Below are 24,979 nucleotides of genomic sequence, written 5' to 3'. Positions count from 1 at the left end.
AAATAAATGAATGAATGAATGAATGAGTTGTAAGCGGCCAACGATGGATGGATGGATGGGTGGGTGGATGGAGGGAGGAACCTTTCATTCGTTTTAGTGGTCCTCTATTATCGGAAGTAGGTCCTCCATTTCGCTCTTCCGGGTGGAAACAACGCAAATTCCAAACTGTAGTAGAAGCAAACGCTTCCTCCTTCGGCTCTTCAGGGCGGCGTTCACACTTGGAAAAGGGTAATTATTTTAAACTTCATAAAACACGATAATATACAATTATCAATCATTTATGATAGTTTTGTATTAGTGCTTGAAAAACTATGTCGTCGCTGTGTTAGCTAGTTAGCCGGGTGCTTGAAAATTGCTCTGTGTTGCCAGTGAGAGCAGGTGTCTCGAGAACGAAACCCGTACCAAATACAGTGTGTATTTATCATTTATTTATCTTGCCTATGTATTTGAATACGCCAGTAATTTACATGTTTGCTGCAGGAATCATTTCAGAGCACCATGGGACTTCTGTCTGATCCCAACAGAAGAAAGTCAATGGTCAGAGTACTGACTCGCCTCAATGCTCCAATCTGGTGTGTTGATTTTGCACTCACATTCATGTTCATAACCTTTTATTTTTTAAAGAAGCTTTATTTGCAATATTTCCAATATCCTTAACAGTAAAAGCAATTAACAACGTGAGGGGTTATATAACATAAAGGCATGTTGCATTTCAAAGCACTACTTCAATGCTCACCCTCGCACGGCTTTAAGTCTTTCACAATGGCAAGAACCAAAAGTATGGGGCCGAAATCTTGGCAAGGAGCATTTTGGTAAGACCAGTCTTAAAGATCATATTGTCCATTTGTAAGAGAAATGGCTGTTCTTTTGAATGTCCCCTGCGAAAATTCATCACAGTTAGATCACGTGACTCTGAGTCCTTTTCTTTGGTATATTGGCCATTTTGATAGCACAAAATGCATTTTGAGATATTTCACAAGATACCAGACAATCTGTACAGTAGCCGTACTCTGAATTGGAGCAAAGCACGTGCCGCGACTGATGATGTTTCAAGTGATCGAGCAAGAATGTAGATTGAGGAACTAGTTTAATTGGCGGGAGATATCATGAATCCTCTCATTCCACTTCCGCCCCTCCAGTCTTCTGTGCTACATGGCAGGCATGGCCTGCTTCATGGGTTTGGCCTTCGAGCCGTTCAACCTTCGTACGTACATGTCCGAGAACGCCATGGGGTCCACCATGGTGGAGGAGCGCTTCCAAGCCGGAGAGAGAGCCATTGTAACTGCCAGGGAGTTTGGGGTACAAAAAAAGGAAGCCGGGTAAGACTGACAACGTTCGGATGGATGGCAAAGAGTTCTGTTGGAACCAAATGATTTTGCATGCAGTGGGATGCCGGTGGACTGGTTGGTGAAAGCCATGCGAGATCGAGGCCTGGAGGTGTTCACACAGACCTTCTCCCACACACTGCCCTTCCCGGATGAAAACAAAGAAAGATTTGTAAGTCGACTCTTCTTGTCACACATTTTCGGACTCAAAACGTCATTTCTCCCTTGTTTTCTGTCAAGATGGTGAAAGGTACAAACGTGTACGGCATCCTCCGCGCACCTCGAGCTCCAAGGACCGAAGCCCTGATACTGACCGCTCAGTGCGGTCTAGATGATGACAACAACCAAGCTGTGGGGCTGCTGCTGGTTTTGGCGCAGTACTTCAGAAGTACGTTTGACATAAGAGTGGACATGATGCAATAATAGAAAGTAAAAGCAAATTCGTCATCTTATTTTACCGTTCATAGGTCAGGTATACTGGGCCAAGGACATCATCTTCCTCGTCAATGAACACGATCTGATCGGGACCCAGGCCTGGCTGGAGGGATACCACCACACCAACATCTCAGGTGACCCGCCCCTCCTTCATGCACGTGCTGTGACAATCAGGCGTCATCGACGTTCTTCCTCTGCGTAGGAATGAACTGGTCGCCTATCCAAGGCCGCGCTGGTTCCATTCAGGCGGCGCTATCCTTGGAACTCAGTAGCAACGTGGTGACCAGCCTGGACATCGTGCTGGAGGGGCTCAACGGTCAACTACCCAACCTGGACCTCATGAACCTCTTCTATGCTTTCTGTCATAAGTTTGATGTCTTGTGCACAATCCAGGGAAAGGTAGGAAACGGGCAAAACCAAAACACAAGACGCCTGTTTTAATGTGCGTTCATCCATCACAGCTGCAGAGGAACGACTGGGAAAGCCTGTCCGGCTACACCCATGCTGTGCAGACCATGATGCTGATGATGGTCAAGCAGGCCAGTGGGCATCCTTGGGGCGACCACGGGCTCTTCCTGCGCTACAACGTGGAGGCGGCTACCATCAAAGGCATCAACAGCTACCGTCAATACAAGACATCTGTCAACTCCGTCGGCAGGTTCGTGTTACCATTCCATTTGAACCGGCGACGTCAATTTTGTTTTGATTCCCTCGTATGTGTGTCTATGTACCTTTAGGCTCCTGGAGGCAATGTATCGCAAACTCAACAACCTCCTGGAGCGCCTTCACCAGGCCTATTTCTTCTACCTTTTGCCTTCTCTGTCCCACTTTGTTCCCATCAGTTACTACATGACTGCCTTCGGCCTTATCGCCGTCATCCTGCCGCTGCGCGTATCCTTACTTTAAGCCCGGTAAAAACAACAGAAGCAGAATTCTTCATGTGTTCAATATTATTCTTGACCAAAACGCAGGCTTTGGACCTGTGGGTTGAACTCTCAATGTCTCCAGCGACAGAAGATGGCGTCGCTAATGTGGAGCAGGTTGTCTATGGCTTCGCACAAGACGACATTTGCCACTCTACGTACGTCTGTGCTAATCCACGCCCCCGCCGTTTCTCTCTCAAAACAGTCCAGTCCTCTCCTGCTTTCTGTGCTGACCCCTCTGGTGATCAGCCACTTGACCGGAGTGGCCCTCTACATGCTGCCCGTCCGCTTCCAGGAAATGGCAGTGGAGCATTTCCCGGTGTCCGAGACGGAGGCGGTGGTGCTGACGGCCATCGCGGTGTACACGGCCGGCATGGCTCTGCCTCACAACACGCACAGGTAAGTGGGATGTGATTTACGAGTCTTAAAAATGAAATCCGAAGTTAAACAATATCGTCCGTGATAGATTTGTGTCTGGCGAGGGGACGGAGCAGGGCTGGAGGGTTCTAAAACTAGTGACCATGTTGTACTTGGCCGTGCTACTGGGCTGCACCGCCCTCCTCAACTTCTCACTGGGCTTCATCCTCGCCCTCACGCTGGCCCCCGTGGCCGCCAGCATCACGCCACACATGCCCAAGTATGAACAGCACACATCAAGCCTCCACCACCTTCTTCAGACTGACTGACCCGCTTGTCGCTTCCGTCAGGTTCCCGACAGCCTTGGTCATGGTGATCCTCAGCCCGGCCTGCACGCTGCTCTTCTCCGTCTTTGCCTTCTATGAGCTACAGGAGATGCCCATGGGCTTCCAGGACTGCTGGCTGCAGTTCCTGTCGGTCATTTCGCAGGGCATCCTGGACCACACGCTGTACGGCTCGATGGTCTTCCCGCTACTGACGCTGATGGTGTATCCCTGCTGGCTGGTTTTCTGGAACATTCTTTTCTGGAAGTAGACCACGGACAAGCCTTCGACTCAACAAAAGTGATCTCAGGTTCTTCGCCCAAGGATTGGCAGGTATTCCATGAGAACATTTGTTTGACATGAATAGAGGCAAAATTGAGTGCACTACTTGGCTGCAACCAGATTCAGTCCCAACAACTAGTTTGCCGTTTGAAGAACTCTTTAAGGGGAAGCTATCCAAGTGGAAATAACCACGTTAATGGTACACTATTTATGCAAAAGAAAACAGTTGAATACTATGTACGATTTTTTTATTTGCATTTGAGAAAGGACAAATGTACATTGTGGAGATGTGAGCTTGTTTTTATACTTGTTTTAAAACGTTCGGCGTCTTGCTTTTGAAATGAAACTGCTGGTGCCCTTTTGTTTTGTTTCAAAGGTTTTAAAATGAAAACGAAGTGAGGTTGACATAATAATTAATTTCCTTCAATTTTCTCAATAAGACAACCACGGTGATATGTTAATTGTTTATTGATCTGTCATTGGCTTTTTTTTTTTTTTTTAAACGCAGTACTGATAATTTCATTCCGTTGCTGTTACACCTTGAGGAGGGAATCTAATGTGAAGTCAAATCAAAGCTCCTAAAATGTACACCAATAAAAAAATCGTTGGAAAAAAAAAAAAAAACATCTCCATCAAAGTCGATTTGTAAAGAGTAAAAGCACTTGTAACCACCCTGTAAACAAACTGTCATCTCTAACGCCAACTTCACAGTTTTAGCCTAACAGAGAGCCCGACGTTCTCCCGCACCTGCCCGCACCACCTCCCCTTCAATAAATATAAGGGCACCATTTCTTTTCTCAAAATTTAAATTTAAAAAAAAAACAATAAAACGAGGTGCGGCTAAACTCGAAGCGTTTTGTCCGTGAACAATGGCCAAACTCTCCTTTCCGGCGTCATGCTACAGTGCTTCAAACGTCTCCAGCAGCCAGTCGGCTGCCAGGAGTTTCAGTGCACTTGACAATCATTGCGGTGTATGTAGACAACATGTATGGCAACACTGGCATAGCATTGTGTATGTGTGTGTGTGTGTGTGTGCATGTGTGTGTGAGTGAGAGAAGTGCACGAGAGAGGAGATGGCGGCGAAGGGTGGTCAGCTGCTGCTTGAGGCCAGCTCTCCGCGCGCTGCCTGCTGGAGGACGTTGGTGGCGTGTGCGTCGGGTTTGGCTGTAGCGCAGATCTCGCAGCCCGGACGAGAAGGCTTGTTGATGAAAGTGCATGAAGGACACGCCCACTCCGTCTACAGGAAGGAGGAGGGAGATATTGGCCAAACTTTACAATATTGCTCTCTTTGTGGTAATGGTGAAATAGTTTAGGTTGTAAATTGACCCTGTTTAAAATGTTTAGTTACCTGTGGTCTCGTAGGTTTGTTGCTCAAGTGCAGATTCTCCATGTCAAGGACAACCTGTAGGTCAGCTGGTTTATCGCCACCACCTGTGATTTAACCAAAGAAATACTTATCAAAACAATCACTTTTGGTCACTTTTCCTTCTAATGTACAAGCTGCAATGAAGTGCTAATATCAAAGCTCACCAAAAGAACTGACTGCTCTGAATTTTACATTTTGAAATGCCAGAAAGTTCTTGAACGCTTTTGAAAGGGTTGTATTGAGTATCGTCCTACAAGTGTATCCAGACTGACCCTGGCCGGTGTGGGGTAACCGCGGCGGTAATGTGCTGTAGCCTCGGCGGTCTTGTGACGCGGGCCCGTTGCCGGGCAGAAGGGCCGGGGCGGACAGGGCGCCCTCCAGATCCTGCTGGAACAGCTGTCGCGTGATGCGAGCCTGGCGCGCCGAGATCAAGTAGAGATACGCCGTGTCGCCGTCGCGCTGCACGCCGTAGGACGCCAGCGAGCGGGGGTCTGTGCAAAGACACTGACCCATCACCCAGCGCTGCACGCGTGGGTGGAAGCCGTACTCGGCAAACACCTGAAGGAGGTAACGGATGTTACTCTGGGATGCTAATGGATGATGCTAATTGGTGATGCTAATTGGAACCTGTTGTTTGAGTGTAGCCACTGTCATGTAGGGGAAGACTTTGACTGTGAAGCAACAGGAAGACGAAACGTCCTCCACCACCACTGACAAGCTGTCGGACAACAATTTGTTGACATGGGAGTTATTAAATTACACAACTTTCACATCATCAGGTACAAACACACGAGTGAAATTTGCCGTTCTAGTACCTGATCTCCCCACTAGCGTAGTTCTTCTCTGCCAGCTGGATACTCAGAGCCGCTTTGTGCCGGGCCAGCGCCGACGCGTGCTGGGCGGCAGCATGCGCGTCGCCGGCCTCCACCGCTTTGACGAGCTCCAAGCAAAGCTCCTCTGAATCAAATGATAAGAAGTGACTAAATGCATCAAGGAGTTCAAGTTAGCGGATCAGCGGCGACACCCACCGACAAGCGGAAGCGACGGTTTCGTAGCGGCGGCCACGGCCTCTGTTTGTTTGCCTCTTTCTTCGTAGGTGGCCATGTTTGCAACTGTAGACAGAAGAAGTCACAAGTGCACGTCGATGTACATGAACATCACAGAGAAAGAAAAAAAACGGACCCCGTTGGGCCTCTCGCAGCGACGACATGACCACGGTGGCCCACTCCTCTGCCTCGCGATCACAGCGGAAGGAAAAGCGGATAAAGTCGTGAGGCGGCGCCGTCAGACGCATCTCATGGCAGCGCGCCGACTTCACCTCGTAGTGCACCGAGCGCAGGTCGAACTCTACCAACTGGACGGGAAGAAAAAGTTGGGTTAGTGTGACCTCCTGCCCTCTACAGGTAAATAAATACACCCAGTCATAACTGTATACTAGCTGTAAACTCCTCTTATATGATGTTCATTAAATGTATAAATAGTTAGCCACAGTTGACACAGTCACATCACGCGAGAATAATAAGTGTGGTTATTTTGGACCGTCATCAACTTGGAAAAAAACAGCGCAGCGCAATTATCACACTTAGTTGTAGCCTGTTTTCCAAATTTTATTTGGGTATTAATCAATGTTGCGCTAATGATCATATTAATTTCATACGTTTTCTTGAAAACGTAACCAAAATATAGCATAGATCAAAAGTTACGTTCGACTGGCTGCTGGTGCTTAATGATGAACTCTCACCACGTTGCGGTTCCCGCTGGTGTCCCGCAGGGCCAATCGAAACTCTCCGGCCCGGCTCGGATCCATGCTGAGCTGGAGTCGCAGAGCCTCGCTGTCTGCTCCGGGCAAGCACAAGGGACGGATACCGGAGTGGGACACCGACACCCGGACGGACATTAAGACTGTGCTACAGCAAGCCGAAGAGGGAGCGAGGCCGACGTCGAAGGCTCCGGACTGGGAAGAACCGAGCAGCGAGACCTGCGGAGCCCACCCGCCCGAGCTGAGCGCCATGTCGCCCCGCGGACGTGTGGGAGCTTCGGAAGCCCCACCGAGTGAGCGTCAGCGACGACTGTACGGCTTAGAAGGTCCACGGATGGGAGGTAAAGTCGCGTGTACTTGCGGGCCGGTCGAATTTGTCCGCCTGCCAGGCTAAGTGTTCCATTTTGACCCAAATCAAGCCAGCCACCAGATACGGGAAGGAGAGACGAAACAAAACAGGAAGTAGACGCACAATACGTCATATGTTCGTCAAAGATTATCCTCCGTCAGGAAACAACGCGAGATTTTGAAAAATTGCTTTTGCATAGTCTTTTTGTGTGTGAGAGGTTGTACTGCCTTCTACTAAATGGAAATTAATCATCTTTTTTTTTTTAAATAATACTGAAGAAATTAATAATTATTAGATAAAAATGCGTGCGTTTGTAAATCAAAAAATGATCTAGTGTTATATATTTATGAAGATAAATTGTGTTGTTTGGTACCTCCTCAAATAATGTTTAGCAGAGTCCATATCCCCTTAATATTATTTTCAGTATCTAATTTATTTTTTATAGTCTTTTTTTGTGCTTAATTAGTTAATCATTCTGTGAAGTCTATTTTATACCTGCTACGCTGCAACAGTTGCACATATCCTTCTCTACCAATTGCAGTGACTTCCTCTCAATCAGTTTCAGATATTCATGATAACTGATTTTTCTTCTTTTTTTTTTTTTACATCATTTTTTATTTCAATGCACACAACACATCTCCACAAACGGAGAGCATTCGTTTTTTCAAGGTAAAATGCATAATACTGAAAAGAAAATACTTAGTTCCTAAGATTTTTCCACCACACAGAGTGAGTGATTAGGTAAAAGCGAAACTTTCTTCCTGAAATAACATTTTTACGACACATCATTATATCATTGGAATGCACACAAAACATTATCTCCACGAACGAGGGCGTTCGTTTTTTCAAGGTTACAAGCATAATACTAAAAAGAACATGCTTAGTAACAAGATTTTCCCCACACTAAACAGTGAGTCATTGTGTAAAAGCGAAACAGGGAGCGTGATTCCTCAAATAGCATGCCGAACACATTTTAAAATATTAAAAAGTTTCCAAACAGTGCCTGCCTGGCAGTTAGAAAACAGCACGTGCACCGATCACACCTCCAAAACATACACGTGCATGTTCAAAACGAGAACCATAAAAAGCACGCAGGTGTTGAACTAATTCACAGTCAATGCTGGATGTCAAATTACTGTGAATAATTTGGGAATTTCTCGTTCGGACGACTGAAGACCGAGACGTACGTCGGATCAACCTTTGGGCAAAACCTCTTAGTGTGGGCATTGGCGCCAGTTGCACCACACAGCGGACACACGTACTTTCTCAAAAACGGGCACAAAATTTCTCCAGAGCGATTTTTCAGCCAGTGCGATTTATAGATCAGTTCGGTCTCTCCGTTATGTTTACAAAACACGCACTTCATGTTTGTAACATTTCGAGATGGAAAGCGGGGTATCTGCTGAGGCGCCATGTTACTCCATTGCGGCAGTGCACTTGCTCCTCCCCAAGCAATCAACAGGTCCCGCAGGCTGTCCGGTGGATGTTTCGTGGAGAACCCTCGGTTAACACGATCAGCTGGAACACTGGTCTCAACGTCGCTTCTACCTGCGAGTGCGTTATCGCTTAGAGATCCCAAACTCGCGCCAACGTTATTTTCCGAGTGTGGAGCAGATTGGACGGAGGTTTTCCAACCCCTGATTTCTCGGACTACATCTGACAGACCCATGTAGTCTTTCCAAATTTCAAAACTTTTGTTGTTCTCATCCGTGAAGGAAGGCCTATTTTCCATGGTGTTCGTTATGGCGTTTTCAACCCCGATAAGAACACTTGATCTTCACTAAGGTGACCACGAGTCTTCTCTTCCCCGGATGTACTGATAGCAGTAATTGTCGTAAAGAGAGCAAGGTAATTAATTGACTGTCATAAAGTGACGCGACGGTGAGACCAACATTCCAGATCCAGATTTGAAGGACATAAAAAGTCAATTTATACTTATAACCATTACGTGTGAGACGTCTTTGTTAATACAGGGTCCGGCCAAATGATTTGACACATTTGTAGGTTTAATAAAATACAAATGAAATTACAGAAACAAAAAACTTTTTTTAATTTTAGAAAAGTACATATAATGCCGTTTTGTTTCGGTTCATTTCATTTTTGTTTCGTTTTTGAATAATGTTATTTTGGTTTTAACTCTGCCACATTCTCGAGAGTTCCCGGTCCGTTTAAAGTGGACCAATCAGTCAGGTCTGACCTTAGACTCACCTCAGACGTCACCTGAAAAGTTTATAAAGGTTTGAATGAATACAAGGATGAAAAACTTATGTCTAACAGCTTGCTCCAATGTTAACTTATTAACCGGCTTTCGTTCTCTATCAGCCAATCATCTTGCGGCCTTCAATACAAACCAAAAAGACATGTCTGTTAATGAAGTACTCATTTCCTTTTCACCCGTGTTTTTCTTCAACCAGGAATACATTTTGCAGACAGTTAGACAACAGAAAGGAGTTGCTGACATGCAGGAGATGAGCTCCCGCCTGATGACCGTGAGGCCGGACAAGATGGCGGCCCTGGTGGAACGAGCGGCTCTCATCAAGGAGATGCTGGAGCAGGTAAACATGATGATTGAAATCAACAAAATGTGCTATTATTTATTGGTACTTTTCCAACCAAATGCGGCATCCAGGGAGCGAAGAAGCCCTACAGAAATGTGATCGATGTCTCCTGGGGTGATCCTCACGGGGCTGGCATAAAACCTCTTACCTTTGTCAGACAGGTAACAAAGATGGATCATGATAAAAAAAAAAAAAATCAGTAGATTAATTTGAATGTGCTGGGGCAGGTGCTCGCTGCTTGTCTTTACCCACAACTTCTGGATGGCGACAACCTGCCGGTGGACGTCAAACAGCGGACGCAGAAGATCCTCCGCTGCTGTGATGGCGGCAGTGTCGGTAATTAGGGAGGGAGGAACTAATCAATCGAGCCTTTATCGAGATCTTCAATCGTACGCATCAATTTGGGTTACCTTTTTTTTTTTTTTACTGCCTACCGATAAATTAGACTTTCTTTGTTTTCAGGCTCGTACACACTCACAGCGGGTATCCCCGAAATAGTGGAGAGCGTCGCTCAGTTCATCAGCCAACGCGACGGCGTTCCAGCGGATCCCGAAAACATTTGGATTTATCCCGGCTCCCAGACATCGCTCACGGTATTCACTGGTTTTGTTTCAATTAGACCACGCTCGGAGGCAGTGTAGAACTACGACCGATCTTACGAATGTTGCCCAAACGAGCAGAGCATTCTGTCACTCATGCTGAGCAGCGAGGTGTCCACCAAGAGGGGCGTGCTCGTGCCGGTGCCGGGCCACAGCACCACCCCCTTGTCGGTGACGGCCTTAGGGGGCGTCACCGTCCCTTACTTCCTGGACGAGGAGCGCGGCTGGGAGCTGCGGGTGGACGAGCTGCAGCGAGCCTTGGTGTCCGCCCGGGGAGCGTGCCAGCCTATCGCTTTGTACGTCATCAACCCGGGAAACCCTACAGGTGCGTGGGTCCGAAGCACAACAGCCATTTGGGTCCTTAACGTTTCCTTTGACACCGCTGGTGCTCCTCAGGGCACGTCCAGAGCAGGAAGTCCATGGAGGAGGTCATCAGGTTTGTGGCAGAGAACAAACTCTTCCTTCTTGTCGATGAGGTAAGGAGTTTGAAAATTCAAACTGTGAAAATAATAACACAATCTTTTAATTCTTAATTCTTATTAATGGCTCCATGTATTTCTTAACTTGATTTATATTGGTGATATGCAAATGAGCTGAGTGATGTCATCCCCACAGGTGTACCAGGGCAGCGTTTACGACACCAACAGTGAGTTTGTGTCTTACAAGAAGCTCCTGCATGAGTTGGGGCCTCCTCTGTCCCACACGCTGGAGCTGGCCTCCTTCCACTCGGTATCCAAAGGCTTCATGGGAGAGTAAGCCGTGAATCACACGGCACGAGCAAAGGCTCCCGATTGGCCCATGTAGTCACTTTTTGCTCCCAGGTGCGGTCTTCGAGGGGGATACGTGGAGCTGGTCAACATGGATCCCACCGTCATGCCGTACATTCAGCAGATTTTCCATATGCACACCACTCCGCCCGTTGTCGGGCAAATTGCTTTGGAGCTGATGGCCAAGCCCCCTCAGCCGGGAGATCCCTCATACCCGCTTTTCAAGCGTGTGAGTCCATAATTTCACATAAAATCATTCGTGCCAGATGGATCGGTCACATTTCCGTAGGAGACGGAGCTCATGAGGAGCACGATGGTTGACAACGTGAAGAGAGCGCAGCAGGTTCTCAAAGGGCTGCCTGCAGTCAGCTGCCAGCCGATACAGGGAGGAGCTTTTGCATTCCCCAGACTGCACCTGACTCCGAAAGCCATCATCAAAGCCAAGGTCACGTGCAGCTCATTTTGTGCTTGACTTGACTCACAGGCACAGTTTTATAAATAATAAGCCAATAAGATTGACTCGACACAGCAGCACTCGCATATTTGAATGGCCATTTTAACAATGTCACGTTTCAGGAAGCCGACATGGAACCTGACATGTTCTACTGCACCAGACTGCTGGAGGACACCGGTGTGCTTGTTAGGCCGGGCTGTGAGTATGGACAAAAGGAAGGCACCTACCATCTCAGGTGAGTATTTTTCCCCAGGCCATGTATAGTAAGGTTGTTTTTCTTATTTAAACAACAAAAAATGACCAAGGGTTTTATTTAGAAACAAAATGACCATGTATAGTAAGGCTTTTTTTTTTTATAGCAAAAAAAATGACCATATATAGTCAGGCCTAAAAAAATTACCTTTGACCCCATGACCCCTAACTTTAAAAATGACCATGTGTCAGATCTAATGACCTAAGAAACTTGATGCTGACACTATTATGTTAACATCGTGATCAATGTCACTTTCATTTTCTTGTACAGATTTTCCATTATGACTGCTGGAGACATAATGGAGGAACTTCTGAGACGCCTCAGTGCCTTTCACCTACAGTTCATGAAGGACTTCTCATAAATATTTCCCATGATTTTTTTTTTATTTAGTAACCCGAGTAAAAACACTTACTTGAATGATTGATATATTAACCAGGGGGATTTGATTTAGTAATATGTGAAAGTTTAAACAAGTTATAGAATACAGAGTAAAATTAAAACAAATCAAATGTGTACACTCCCCACTAGTGTTGCCTCGTGAGTGAACGATTCGTTCTAAAGAATGATTTTTTTTCAGTGAATGAGAGTGAACGAATCACTTTCTAAATATTGTTGTCCAATATATCTACTGCAATTTTACATTACATTGCTGGTATGGAATTTACTTTTATTATTATTATTATCATTTGAATAAACATTTGTTAAAACTTGTCTGGTGTTTTATTCCTTGTTTTTATATTCGCCAATTAAAACATAAAAATCAGACATTTGGTTAACTGCTTCATATGGCAATACGTATGTTTTACATTGTTATGAGTTGGTGTCCCCCAGAATCACAAATGTCGGCATAACGGGTTTTTTTTCAACCTTTTATTCAAACACAAATGTGTTTATATTAGGTATAATAACAATCCACAATCCAACAAATACAAAAATTAAAACATCAATGTCGGCATAACGTGTGTCAGCTGACATAGCAGCAACACTGTCTGTCACTCACTCGTGCATCTTCGCGAACGAACCTGAAAATGGCAGTATACTTAATCGTGTCCGAGTGACGTCACAGATCAACCAGCCAATCAGAAAGTGGGGGTGAGGGCGGGTGTGGCACTTTTCACTTTCATTTAAACTTTGACAATGATCTTTCCCTAATGAAATGGCCTGCTATTAGGTACACGTGAAAATGGCGATGTACCTAATGGAGTGTCCGAGTGACGTCACAGATCAACCAGCCAATCAGAAAGTGGGGGTGAGGGCGGGTGTGGCACTTTTCACTTTCAGTTAAACTTTTTCCCTAATTACCTGTAATTAGATGCACCTGTGTCTAAGTGACGTCACAGATCAACCAGCCAATCAGAAAGTGGGGGGTTGTTCGGGTGTGGCACTTTTCACTTTCATTTAAATTTTGACCATGATTTTTCCCTAATGAAGTGGCCTGTGATTAGGTACACCTGAAAATGGCGGTGTACCTAATAGAGTGACCGAGTGACGTCACAGATCAACCAGCCAATCAGAAAGTGGGGGGTTGTTTGGGTGTGGCACTTTTCACTTTCATTTAAATTTTGACCATGATTTTTCCCTAATGAAGTGGCCTGTGATTAGGTACACCTGAAAATGGCGGTGTACCTAATAGAGTGACCGAGTGACGTCACAGATCAACCAGCCAATCAGAAAGTGGGGGTGAGGGCGGGTCTGGCACTTTTCACTTTCAGTTAAACTTTTTCCCTAATTACCTGTAATTAGATGCACCTGTGTCCAAGTGACGTCACAGATCAACCAGCCAATCAGAAAGTGGGGGGTTGTTTGGGTGTGGCACTTTTCACTTTCATTTAAATTTTGACCATGATTTTTCCCTAATGAAGTGGCCTGTGATTAGGTACACCTGAAAATGGCGGTGTACCTAATAGAGTGACCGAGTGACGTCACAGATCAACCAGCCAATCAGAAAGTGGGGGGTTGTTTGGGTGTGGCACTTTTCACTTTCATTTAAATTTTGACCATGATTTTTCCCTAATGAAGTGGCCTGTGATTAGGTACACCTGAAAATGGCGGTGTACCTAATAGAGTGACCGAGTGACGTCACAGATCAACCAGCCAATCAGAAAGTGGGGGGTTGTTTGGGTGTGGCACTTTTCACTTTCATTTAAATTTTGACCATGATTTTTCCCTAATGAAGTGGCCTGTGATTAGGTACACCTGAAAATGGCGGTGTACCTAATAGAGTGACCGAGTGACGTCACAGATCAACCAGCCAATCAGAAAGTGGGGGGTTGTTTGGGTGTGGCACTTTTCACTTTCATTTAAATTTTGACCATGATTTTTCCCTAATGAAGTGGCCTGTGATTAGGTACACCTGAAAATGGCGGTGTACCTAATAGAGTGACCGAGTGACGTCACAGATCAACCAGCCAATCAGAAAGTGGGGGGTTGTTTGGGTGTGGCACTTTTCACTTTCATTTAAATTTTGACCATGATTTTTCCCTAATGAAGTGGCCTGTGATTAGGTACACCTGAAAATGGCGGTGTACCTAATAGAGTGACCGAGTGACGTCACAGATCAACCAGCCAATCAGAAAGTGGGGGTGAGGGCGGGTCTGGCACTTTTCACTTTCAGTTAAACTTTTTCCCTAATTACCTGTAATTAGATGCACCTGTGTCCAAGTGACGTCACAGATCAACCAGCCAATCAGAAAGTGGGGGGTTGTTTGGGTGTGGCACTTTTCACTTTCATTTAAATTTTGACCATGATTTTTCCCTAATGAAGTGGCCTGTGATTAGGTACACCTGAAAATGGCGGTGTACCTAATAGAGTGACCGAGTGACGTCACAGATCAACCAGCCAATCAGAAAGTGGGGGGTTGTTTGGGTGTGGCACTTTTCACTTTCATTTAAATTTTGACCATGATTTTTCCCTAATGAAGTGGCCTGTGATTAGGTACACCTGAAAATGGCGGTGTACCTAATAGAGTGACCGAGTGACGTCACAGATCAACCAGCCAATCAGAAAGTGGGGGGTTGTTTGGGTGTGGCACTTTTCACTTTCATTTAAATTTTGACCATGATTTTTCCCTAATGAAGTGGCCTGTGATTAGGTACACCTGAAAATGGCGGTGTACCTAATAGAGTGACCGAGTGACGTCACAGATCAACCAGCCAATCAGAAAGTGGGGGGTTGTTTGGGTGTGGCACTTTTCACTTTCATTTAAATTTTGACCATGATTTTTCCCTAATGAAGTGGCCTGTGATTAGGTACACCTGAAAATGGCGGTGTACCTAATAGAGTGACCGAGTGACGTCACAGATCAACCAGCCAATCAGAAAGTGGGGGGTTGTTTGGGTGTGGCACTTTTCACTTTCATTTAAATTTTGACCATGATTTTTCCCTAATGAAGTGGCCTGTGATTAGGTACACCTGAAAATGGCGGTGTACCTAATAGAGTGACCGAGTGACGTCACAGATCAACCAGCCAATCAGAAAGTGGGGGTGAGGGTGGGTGTGGCACTTTTCACTTTCATTTAAACTTTTTCCCTAATTACCTGTAATTAGATGCACCTGTGTCCAAGTGACGTCACAGATCAACCAGCCAATCAGAAAGTGGGGGGTTGTTCGGGTGTGGCACTTTTCACTTTCATTTAAATTTTGACCATGATTTTTCCCTAATGAAGTGGCCTGTGATTAGGTACACCTGAAAATGGCGGTGTACCTAATAGCGTGTCCGAGTGACGTCACAGATCAAACAGCCAATCAGAAAGTGGGGGTGAGGGCGGGTGTGGCACTTTTCACTATCAGTTAAGCTTTGACCATGATTTTTGATTATATGCTTCATTAAAAAAAAGAAAAGAAGGATCAGTGTGTGGGGGGGGATGATTTGTTGAACGATTCGTTTGAACGAAGCTTTTCAGTGAACTGATTCTAAAGATTCAATTCACTTAAGTACAGGAATGCACATCACTACTCGCCACACTGACAATATGCAGTGTCTGCAATAAAGCTGAAGAAAAAGCAAAAATCTCAATTTGATTCTTTTTTTTTGTTTTATTTTGTTTACTTATTTTGGCTGCGCTTTACATCAAATAACTTTCAGGACACAACTGTATAATTTCATTTATTTGAACAAAAACAAACATTTGACTTTTCATATGTCTGTACAATCCAAATGAATAGATTTGTTCAATAATTATGTTAGGTACTTAAACAAAAAAAGCAAATAAATAACTACAGTTCAGTTAATCTGTGATGTGTATTCATGATCAGTCCACGTCGCTATCATTTGGAGTCCACGCTTTGCCATCTGAGCCATTAAGCAGTTCCACCAGCAAAGAGATGAGCTCGCCGTCCTGGCTCGAGTACGCGGCAGCGGGTTGTCTGAGGTTGCGGCGCAGCATGGCCTGGATGGACGTCCTCAATTCCCACAGCAGTTCCCATGTGTTGGCCGATAACCGGCAGCGTGCTAGCGGGCAGCCCGAGAGCGCCACCTCCACGTCATCTCCGCTCACTGAACACATGAGAAGATTTTTGGAAAGGGGTGGGATGGGGGATTCTTGTCGACTATAGCGGACAAAAATTAAAAATGGCATTGAAGCTTACCGGTTTCCGTGACGTTGCAGTCTGTGAGCAAAAGCAGGGCGAGGGGATGGACGGCTGATGAGTCGCGGATAAAAACGGAGCCATTGGACTTGACGGCGCCGAAGAAGGTGAGCCATCGACAAGTAAGTTCATCATTTTTTCTGCAAATCACCCAAAAAAAAAAAAAAAAGACGTCGGGAAATGTGCTACACGTCTTCTAAAAAGCACATCTTACCTGTTGACAGTGGAGCGATGGAGGAGGACGCCGCCACCCAGCGTACGGAACGACAGGTTGTTCGGCCGAAAGCGTCCACCTTTGGTCACGATGCCTCTCTTCACCTAACATTTTACAGTTGGGGAAAAAAAAAAAACCCCAAAAGTTTTTCAGTTGAGCTATTTCTGCCGTGAAGCCCTTCGAATTCACTCGTACCTGGATGAGGTTGGGATAGAGTCCGGCCAGCAGCACGGCTTTAAGCAATTGCTCTTGCTCGCTGTGCTGGTTGACCAGTGACGAGTGACGTTGGCACTCGATGGCACGGGACACAAGTTGAGCCTCACACAGATTCTCGCTGAACTGAGAGATGAGACCTGCAGCAAAACAAAGCAAGAGATGGTCTTTCATAACCTGTACCAAAAAAAAAGGACTATGATGAGAACGTACCATTGATGAAGCGCAGGCTGGCCTTGGACAAGCAGAATTCCTCCAAGTAGCGATCTCGCTCAAAACGATCTCCTTCCTGTTGAAGTCTCCTCCAGCCCAGCACAGCGCGGCTGAAAGCCAGGTAGTCGCTGCTGCTGGAGCCGCTCAGCTCGGCTTTAGCCTGCCGATGACAGCGGTGACGGATCGGCGCGTGCGGTCCAGCGCGACACCAATTGCGGCCAATCTCACCTTGGCCACCGGCGCTCGGTTCTGTAGGCTGTTGTAGAACGGGTCTCGCGTGAGGCAGGCGGCGATGGACAGCATGGGCAAGGCGCAGCGGAACATAGCGCCCAGCACCAGAACTTTGCCCAGACGTGGGTCACATGACATTGAGGCCACGCGGACTCCTAAAGGCGTCAGCGATTCCTGACGGTCCAGGACGCCTGCACACAGAAAATAATGAGAAACACTTTAAGGGGAATTTATTTTTATTTTTTATAGAATTATGGGATGAAGTTGTAAAAAGTGTAAAAGGGGACTTTTGTTTGTCGTCGGTCAAAAAGACTCACCAATGTCTTGCAGATTTCGTACGGCATCCGACACGGCTTCCTGTTCAGGGCTGTCCAACACTTGGGATAAAAAGTCAACAGCCTGTATGGGAAAAATAGAGCGCATGACTCAACATGCTGGATGAAGGCATTCAAATGACACGGCATCGAGGAGGAACCTTTAATTTGGGACTGTGGATCTTGGCCTGGACCACTAAGCTCTCCAGGGGGGTGCGAAGGATCTCCGGGATGGGGAAATGCGTCATGGCGTCCAGTTGTTTGCGAGGGAACAGATGGTACGACTGACCCGGCTGACAGCGTCCCGCTCGACCTTTTCGCTGAGTCACGTTGGATCGGGATATCCACACCGTGTCCAAACACGACACCTGACATCAGCACAAATGACCTTAGTGTCTTTAATGTCCTTGCGCTGCTATAAAATATTTGTTTTTAATTGATATGTAAAAAAATATCAAGTTATTTTTTTCATCCAAACATTCAAGGAAGTTTTACTTTAGTGCGCGGGTCATAACTATGCTCCTTGTGTGTTCCGGCATCCACCACGTGAACCACGTCGTCGATGGTGATGGAGGTCTCCGCTATATTGGTGGCGAGGACAATTTTCCTCCAGCCCTCTGGAGGGCGCTGGAACACTGCCTGCTGGTCTGCCACTGACAAACTTGAGTGCACTGAATACAAGATAGGCAGAAGAAGTTATTTTTATTTATTTCGGTTTTATTATGTTTTTTAAAAGCCAGATGTTTACACTTACATGGCAGGATCTTGTGCAAGCCAGACGAAAAGTGTGGCTTCATCTGGAGCGTCTCTTGAACCGTCTTGATGTCCTGCCATCCGGGCAGGAAACACAATAAGGCACCTGTGGATGGAAGGACATTTGAAATGTCAAGTCAATGAATAGCTGGAAAGGACAGAAGAGAAGAGGAGGAGGGGGGGGAGGATTGGGTTGCTACCTGGTCCGCCACGTTTGTCGATGTGCTCGATGACGTCGGCAACAAGATCCAGATCTGGACCGACCTCATCGCTTTGTCTCTATTCTCGCAATAATGACAAGTTTGTAGACATGACAACTTGATTCCTCTCATTATAAAAAGTATCCAGTCTCACCTCTTTGTTGTGTTCCATCGGCAGGGGCCTCCCCAATTCCCTCAGCACGTCCTCCAGGTAGCTGTCCTGCACGGGGTGCATGAACCCCGGCACCTTGACGACGGGACAGCCTCCGAAGTAGCGGGCCAGTCGCTGGTTGTCCCCGGTGGCGCTCATCAGCACCACCCGCAGGTCAGGGTTCTTGCTCATGCAAGAGCGCAGCAGCGCTAGCAGGAGATCCGTGTTGACGTCGCGCTCGTGAACCTCGTCCACCACCACGTGGCTGATGCCCCTCAGGCTGGGATTGGACTGCAGCTTCCTCAGCAGGACACCCACAGTCAAGAAGAGCAGGGCGCCGCCGCTTTGCTCTGGTGGTCTGCTCTCCAGTCTCACCTGTACCAGAGGGAATCTGTTATCGTTCCATTCCATTCAATAAAGCATTTAGAAATAGTTCAAAAAAATAAAAAATCATGAACATTTCCTTATTGAATTGAGTTTCAAACGTCATGTACCTGATAGCCGACCGAGCGTTTGAGAGCGGGGCCCATCTCCTGGGCCACGCGTTGGGCCACCGACACTGCGCTGATCCGGCGAGGTTGCGTCACCAGGACGTTGCACTCGGCGCCGTGTCCCGCCGACACGCAATCCTCCAGTAGGAAGCGAGGGATGCGAGTGGTTTTGCCGCAGCCAGTCTCGCCGGCGATCACGACCGCCCGGGAAGCTCGCACGGCCGAGACCACGCGCTGCCGGTGGGTGTCGACCGGCAACGCCACGCTCGGGCCCGGCCCGACGCTTTCCCACTCCTCCTGAAGGAACTCGTTGAGACGCCGCGTTTCTTGAGGCGACCGCTCCCTGTACACTTTGCCCGTGATGGCATCCAGCGTCAAGTTTTCCTCCTGTACACTGTCCTGCTTGACGTCGTCATCTTCTTCTTCTTCGTAGAACTTCTGCATTTCAGCTTCCACTGGATACTGTCGTGGATGCAAAAATCACACCAATGTGCAGTTTGAGTGAACTTCTGAATTCACTTGAATACAAATGGAAAGAGGTTTTGACGGGACTGACCCGTGTGAGATATTCCCTCATACGCTCTTCCAGATACTTGGGAACTTCCACCTGGAGAGGCCGCCGTTCACGTTCTCCGGCCTCCCTCACCTTGTCCCCGTGGTACTTGGCGTGACTCAGTGCGTTGTTGTTCTTATCCAGCAAATGTAGTTCCTGCATCGGGCCACACGTGGGCAGTGTCAGTGCGCTGGTAACAAAAATGAGACGAGACTCCCGTGCTCACCTTAAATTTCAAACAGGCGAGAGCCGCCGCTCGCTTTTCCGCTGTGAGTTTTTTGTTTGCCGTCGCGATGAAAGTCATTTCCTGCGGCCAGCGCAGGGTCAACTCGCACGTCTTGAGCTTGCCACCTCTTGTTGCGAATCGTATCAGTTCCTGATACGATGATCCAGGTTGGTAAGACGTGTTATTAGGCGTGAACGGCGAAAAAGATAAAGCACTTACTTTGGAACTTTCAGATGAGGTGGCCACCTGGACCACTTTAGTCAAGAGAGCTTTGGGATGAGGGAAGAGGAAAAGTGCTTCGGAAATGTCAGATGAGTTTTCAGGTACAGCCGCTGATTTAATCTGGTCAGTCGGGGAGTCTTCGGGATCGTAAAGAGCAGAACGCACGTCTCCTCTCCCCCTGCTGGATCTCCTCCTTGGAAGCTGGTTGTCCGGGCCGATCACACCCATTTCCTGCCAGACAAGCAGGTGTAAATTATGCAATGGCGTGTATCTTGCTTTCGAAGAGTTCGCTAGTAAAAACATGTCAAACATACTTTGAGCTTGTGACAAGCGGCAGCTGCTGCGCATCTCTCTGCGTCAACTTTTTTGGAGGCGTAGCCGTCCTCCTCGATCTTGCAGGGCCATAGCACAGTGACAGTGGCTTTCTACACAATAAAGACAATGATTCAAGACAACGACTTATGGTCTAGAATCGAGAAGATTGACGTTGCCTTAACCTTGATGCCAGCCTCCTCCGCGCACGAGTATTGGATGAGCTCAGAGAGGTCGTTGACTCCCAGTGAGCGAGCGATGGTGTTATTCAAGAGAGATTTGGGGTCTGGGAATTCCTCCAACAAGTTGGAATTAATGTTTCCTACGTAATAAAATTGGAATATTGTGGCAAACCATGTACGAAGACTACTGAAAGATGTTTCCACGGACGATCGTGCCCTTGGGTTTTAAGCTCGCTCTCCGGTGTCACTCACCTCGTTTAGGTTGGAACCGCGACGTGCTGTACGGTCGAAAGCTGACGACTTTGGTCCCACACCAGCGCATTTCTCCGCTCCAGTGCGACGCTGTCAAGACTCCCATTCGAAGATATTTGCCGAGGCGGCACAGCGCTCTGAGACGCACGAGCGAAACACCGGGTAGCGCCATCTTTTCACAATTTCTTCGTTGGTGGTAGTTTGGTCAAGGTTTTAAACAGCGCCCCCTCTGGCGGAAACCATACAATACCTTGTAATTCATCACCGCCTCCTGCTAGAAAAGACCACTGGAGTAGGTTGCTTTATGATCTTAAAGCGAAGCAAATTCATATATATATTTTATAATATTTTATATATATTTCAATTTTGAAAGGCATTCAAATTTAGCGATTACAATGAAACAATCATTCAGCATGAGTGACCCAAGACTTATGACTTTTATGCAAGATAATGAATAAAACTACCGATCTGTTGGTAACGGAATGGCCAGGAAGGAACATATCTTTTATTTTTTTATGAACTATTATTATTCTGTGTTGTACATTTTGTGTACAAATATAACACCACCACAAGATGTCGCCATTGCAGTGAAGACTCGCGATCCTGTACTACACTTGTTGAACTGTGATTAATAAGTATAGCTGTTTGTTTCGTTATTACATTAACAACAATTACATTATTACCCTAACCCTATACATTAAAAAGTTCTGTTATTGATAGTTTAAATATAACAAAATACAATGAAATCATTCTTTCAACTTTTAAATCAAAGTATATATTTATATCATAAAGAATATTCAATACCAAGGATAATTGTGTCCTTTAGATGAATATGAATGATTATTTTTTAATGGTGACTGACTAAAGTCCAACATTAGATGCAAAAAAAAAAAAAAAAAAGGCATGCACATATTTTCACCCCTATTGGCATTATACGCTCTATTTCCTGGGAAAATAAGGGAAGGGAGAACACACCTGGAAACATCTCATCACTTTTCCTCCTGCGTCTCCACGCACATGAGAACCAGAGGGTCCGCCTCAGTTTTGCCGTTATCTGCAGGATGGGCACGACCGCAGGCGTTGACACCGTATCTCTTGGCGATGCAGGGTGTAAAAAGGATTGTGATAAGACGCATAGTGGAGGAACCAGGTGCAATCTCTATGTCAACTCTGTGGAGGACAGCTAAACAATTCAAATACGAAGGTCTATGCTTTAATTATTATTATTATTTTTTAGCATATGTACTTTTCTGAATTCAAACTGTTTTACATTTACAAGGTGTGGCACAAACCCAATATTTCCTATTATCATAATACACACGTCCCTGCAGATGAGAGTAAACTGACCATACCTGGCATGCACTATGAAGGCATGTCATGTTTCTCGTACCAAGTAGCCCGATGAGTCTACTTGAAAGAGCAGACAAGCCGCTGCACGCTCACATGCAATATGTCTCGCACGTGTCATAACACTTCACTAGAAAATGTGCTCAGAGCTTTAGGTTAAATGGCCTCAATGAAGCCAGATTGAGTTGCACTGAAATGTCACCAACGTCCTTTAAAATCTCTCCTTGACAAGCAATTTGTGTACATTTGTAAGCTTGTTGAGTCATTTTCTTCATTCTGTTGATTTGCTTGGCAGCATGGGCACTTTGCTCTCAAACAGCGCCCTCTTGAGGTCCCTGCAAAAAACCAAAGTGGGACTTTTGTGAGAGTGCACGCGGCGCGGCCGACGCCTGAAACAGCAGAAGCGGCGCAGACGCAGCGTCAGCCTCCAAAAAAACCTAAGCCGCAAATTATGTCTGGAACATGGAAAAGATCATGTGGCCCCCGCAGCCAGGCTGAGCAGGGGCGGCGAGAGGGAGCCGCTTTAGCGGTAACGGGGTTGGGATTGGACGGATACGATTTACATTCCTTCTCCAAGGATGTGATATCGAGACAAGGTCAGCGCGAGGCTAATGCACGAGACGCTTGAGCAGAGGGAAGAACGGTCGGTCGGTCGGTCGGCCTGGTGGCGCTAAACTCAAATGGATGAGATGCCTTCGATTTAGACTCGTCCCTCATATGCATTCGAGATGCAGGCATGACTTCTGTCCACTCGGGGTCGCCATATTCACATTATACATTGTAGTATCTATGACTCTGAATGTGTGTGGCTTTAAAAGGCACAGCCTGGAGTGACATCCGAGTCAGGTGGGGAGCACGGTTATGGTGGTTAACGAAAAAACTCAAATTGAAAAAAATGAATTCTGTGAATATTTTGACTTATTCTAGTAATTCTTTGTGTTTCTATTGAAGCAAAGAGGCTGTGATCATGACGAACGAATGAATTCAGTGAAACTAAAAGATAATTATTATTGCACCTATGCACTCATTTTAGTCGTACCATTGATCTCTCCATTGTCCATAGTGGCGAGAATAACTGCCGAGAGGATCCGTCACATCCTTCTTCTTGTTTTTAATATGATCATGTCTATAATTATGGATACAGCTATTGTTAGGTGTACTGTTGTTGTATCGGAATCTATGAACGCTGTTACTAGCTTGCTAATCTTTGTCTCTCCCCTGTTCCCAGCTTCTGGAAGTGCATCAGTTCAACATTTATCTGCTTCCTATTGGCGGCGGTGAGGCCGAGTATGGTGGTGTTGGGAGTAGACCGGTATTGTCATCACGAGAGCATATCTGTTGTCGTGCCCATTGTTCTCTTCTTCCTCTGCCAGCCAGCTACCCAACCCGTGTCTCTATCTCGCTTCTGTCCAACTGCCCGCTGAGCTCATAGACTATTTTTTGACGCTGTGAACTATTTCTAGTCATTTGGCTTATTTGCATTACAAATTTGACATGAATGACTCGCAAGAGGCGCCATTCTCATTCATCGTTTGGCATATTGTTGCTTCTCTTAACTAATCAGCAGTTTTGGTTTCAGAATAAGAACCCAATGTGAGATTTAAGATCGCCGAGCTTGCTGCTCTCCAAACCTTTAGAGCGGATATAGCAAGAACCCCGGAGAGCAAGTCATATCCAATCTGAGTGATGACTGAGCTCAATGAGGTCGACGGTCAAATGAGTTTGTGTTACAAGCTTTCTGCCATCGCAATTTGCGGAGTAACGGCTTGTTTGCCGAACGCCAACAATTACACCAGAGCTACAATCATGCATCACTTTTCATTTCTACACGGAGCAAAAGTTGAAATATTAATGGGGGTGTTATTTTTGGGATGGTAGGCCCTCTCGAGGAAATACCTCAAAATCGACCAACATCCGACAAGCTGCGCATTCCATCTCGAAACCTCAAAGCCCGGAGGTGCCTTATTGTAATTGCACGGGAATAAAATCCAAACTGCTGAAAGAGACTCGACTTTTCGGCACCTTTTGCTTCTGCTGAAAGGGAAATCCAATATGGCGGTTCTTGGACGACTCGCTGATACTGGCGTCGGAAAATCAGTTTGTGATCACCGGGGGACTAACCGGAGACAAATTAAAGTACGGTTATGGAATGATTTGAAATACAGAAAACACCTTCAGATTCATTTAGATGGTGCAATTTAAATAGTCCATCTGCTGCCTGCTGCTATGTGAGCTTCCCGTGCTGGTTGGTTAGCTGCCACTTGTGATAAAAAAGTACATTGTGTTTTGTTTTGGTCTCAATCTTACAAAAAGGAAGCAGAGAAAAATTGAAGAGTAACATATTTGACAATTTGTCAGGAAGGAGCACCGAGTGAAGATGCAAACCGACAGTGCTTAGCTACAATATGTCACTCGTGATCAAAACCTCGAATGTGTACGTTTTCAACATTTTAAACAGAATTTCACTTCCAATTTGTCATCTGCCAGTGTGTAAAAGAAGAGGGTCGAAGATTATAATGTGTCATTACCCTGACACACTGGAGAGATTAGCGTCCATTACCGAAGTCGTTGCCGTTATGACAGCTCTCAATTCAAAACACAGGAGCCCGTTTGGACCACACGCTTTTAAGCCGTATGGGCTTTGGGGAACGGGATAGGGGTCGACTTGAAAATGGGTGTGGGAATCAATTATCCCACTCCAGAGACACGCAGGCCGGTGGGTATTGCAATGGGATTAGTGTCCATTCTTGTCACGTACTGACAAACC

General features: G+C 46.2%; 5 protein-coding genes across 7 annotated transcripts in view; 2 read left to right on the top strand and 3 right to left on the bottom strand.

The window, feature by feature from the left end:
• Positions 1 to 92: 92 nt before the first annotated feature.
• On the top strand, positions 93 to 4,269 carry gpaa1 (glycosylphosphatidylinositol anchor attachment 1). Of its 2 annotated transcripts, XM_085929961.1 has the most exons (13): positions 93 to 228; positions 481 to 572; positions 1,140 to 1,319; positions 1,386 to 1,497; positions 1,566 to 1,713; positions 1,793 to 1,894; positions 1,963 to 2,159; positions 2,222 to 2,418; positions 2,498 to 2,651; positions 2,732 to 2,800; positions 2,889 to 3,082; positions 3,150 to 3,320; positions 3,391 to 4,269. In XM_085929961.1, exons 2-13 carry the CDS (start codon positions 499 to 501, stop codon positions 3,632 to 3,634), a joined length of 1,842 nt encoding a protein of 613 aa, XP_085786087.1. In that variant the 5' UTR covers positions 93 to 228; positions 481 to 498; the 3' UTR covers positions 3,635 to 4,269. The 2 variants fall into 2 exon arrangements, with proteins under 2 accessions (XP_085786087.1, XP_085786088.1); XM_085929962.1 differs by lacking the exons at positions 93 to 228; positions 481 to 572 and adding an exon at positions 750 to 812.
• Positions 3,877 to 7,237, bottom strand: LOC147046104 (ranBP-type and C3HC4-type zinc finger-containing protein 1-like). Its single transcript, XM_085929965.1, has 8 exons — positions 6,753 to 7,237; positions 6,194 to 6,365; positions 6,040 to 6,123; positions 5,827 to 5,968; positions 5,639 to 5,729; positions 5,284 to 5,569; positions 4,994 to 5,076; positions 3,877 to 4,882 (listed from the first exon to the last, which is right to left on the bottom strand). The coding sequence occupies exons 1-8, from the start codon at positions 7,020 to 7,022 to the stop codon at positions 4,736 to 4,738; spliced, it is 1,275 nt and encodes a 424-aa protein (XP_085786091.1). The 5' UTR covers positions 7,023 to 7,237; the 3' UTR covers positions 3,877 to 4,735.
• On the top strand, positions 4,420 to 12,403 carry LOC147046102 (alanine aminotransferase 1). 2 transcript variants are annotated; one of them, XM_085929964.1, is made up of 15 exons: positions 4,420 to 5,578; positions 5,656 to 5,790; positions 5,862 to 6,414; positions 6,783 to 7,111; positions 9,534 to 9,674; positions 9,749 to 9,838; positions 9,905 to 10,013; positions 10,140 to 10,270; positions 10,358 to 10,601; positions 10,673 to 10,752; positions 10,892 to 11,028; positions 11,098 to 11,272; positions 11,333 to 11,488; positions 11,620 to 11,732; positions 12,021 to 12,403. In XM_085929964.1, the coding sequence occupies exons 5-15, from the start codon at positions 9,579 to 9,581 to the stop codon at positions 12,109 to 12,111; spliced, it is 1,422 nt and encodes a 473-aa protein (XP_085786090.1). In that variant the 5' UTR covers positions 4,420 to 5,578; positions 5,656 to 5,790; positions 5,862 to 6,414; positions 6,783 to 7,111; positions 9,534 to 9,578; the 3' UTR covers positions 12,112 to 12,403. The 2 variants fall into 2 exon arrangements, with proteins under 2 accessions (XP_085786090.1, XP_085786089.1); XM_085929963.1 differs by having other exon boundaries at positions 6,783 to 8,967.
• On the bottom strand, positions 7,414 to 8,993 carry LOC147046103 (nanos homolog 3-like). Its single transcript, XM_085929966.1, has one exon. It carries the CDS (start codon positions 8,849 to 8,851, stop codon positions 8,252 to 8,254), a length of 600 nt encoding a protein of 199 aa, XP_085786092.1. The 5' UTR covers positions 8,852 to 8,993; the 3' UTR covers positions 7,414 to 8,251.
• Positions 12,404 to 15,794: 3,391 nt separating the features above from the next.
• dhx30 (DEAH (Asp-Glu-Ala-His) box helicase 30) overlaps positions 15,795 to 24,979 on the bottom strand; it is a 52,356-nt gene continuing 43,171 nt past the window's right edge. The window contains exons 5-24 of the mRNA XM_085929537.1: positions 21,841 to 22,547; positions 20,866 to 21,094; positions 20,617 to 20,753; positions 20,434 to 20,544; positions 20,117 to 20,350; positions 19,898 to 20,047; positions 19,675 to 19,827; positions 19,122 to 19,580; positions 18,631 to 19,002; positions 18,477 to 18,555; positions 18,278 to 18,382; positions 18,019 to 18,194; positions 17,685 to 17,891; positions 17,527 to 17,608; positions 17,207 to 17,400; positions 16,979 to 17,138; positions 16,748 to 16,905; positions 16,553 to 16,656; positions 16,339 to 16,478; positions 15,795 to 16,246 (exon numbers count right to left, since the gene is read on the bottom strand). Coding sequence (XP_085785663.1) covers positions 16,002 to 16,246; positions 16,339 to 16,478; positions 16,553 to 16,656; positions 16,748 to 16,905; positions 16,979 to 17,138; positions 17,207 to 17,400; positions 17,527 to 17,608; positions 17,685 to 17,891; positions 18,019 to 18,194; positions 18,278 to 18,382; positions 18,477 to 18,555; positions 18,631 to 19,002; positions 19,122 to 19,580; positions 19,675 to 19,827; positions 19,898 to 20,047; positions 20,117 to 20,350; positions 20,434 to 20,544; positions 20,617 to 20,753; positions 20,866 to 21,037 — 3,438 coding nt within the window. The 5' untranslated portion in view covers positions 21,038 to 21,094; positions 21,841 to 22,547 and the 3' untranslated portion in view covers positions 15,795 to 16,001. The remainder of the gene's footprint in view (positions 16,247 to 16,338; positions 16,479 to 16,552; positions 16,657 to 16,747; positions 16,906 to 16,978; positions 17,139 to 17,206; positions 17,401 to 17,526; positions 17,609 to 17,684; positions 17,892 to 18,018; positions 18,195 to 18,277; positions 18,383 to 18,476; positions 18,556 to 18,630; positions 19,003 to 19,121; positions 19,581 to 19,674; positions 19,828 to 19,897; positions 20,048 to 20,116; positions 20,351 to 20,433; positions 20,545 to 20,616; positions 20,754 to 20,865; positions 21,095 to 21,840; positions 22,548 to 24,979) is intronic.

This window comes from Syngnathus leptorhynchus, chromosome 14 (genome assembly GCF_054491065.1).
Source record: "Syngnathus leptorhynchus isolate UIUO chromosome 14, UIUO_Slep, whole genome shotgun sequence".
Classification (NCBI taxonomy): domain Eukaryota; kingdom Metazoa; phylum Chordata; class Actinopteri; order Syngnathiformes; family Syngnathidae; genus Syngnathus; species Syngnathus leptorhynchus.
This window is presented reverse-complemented; position numbering and strand designations above follow the sequence as displayed.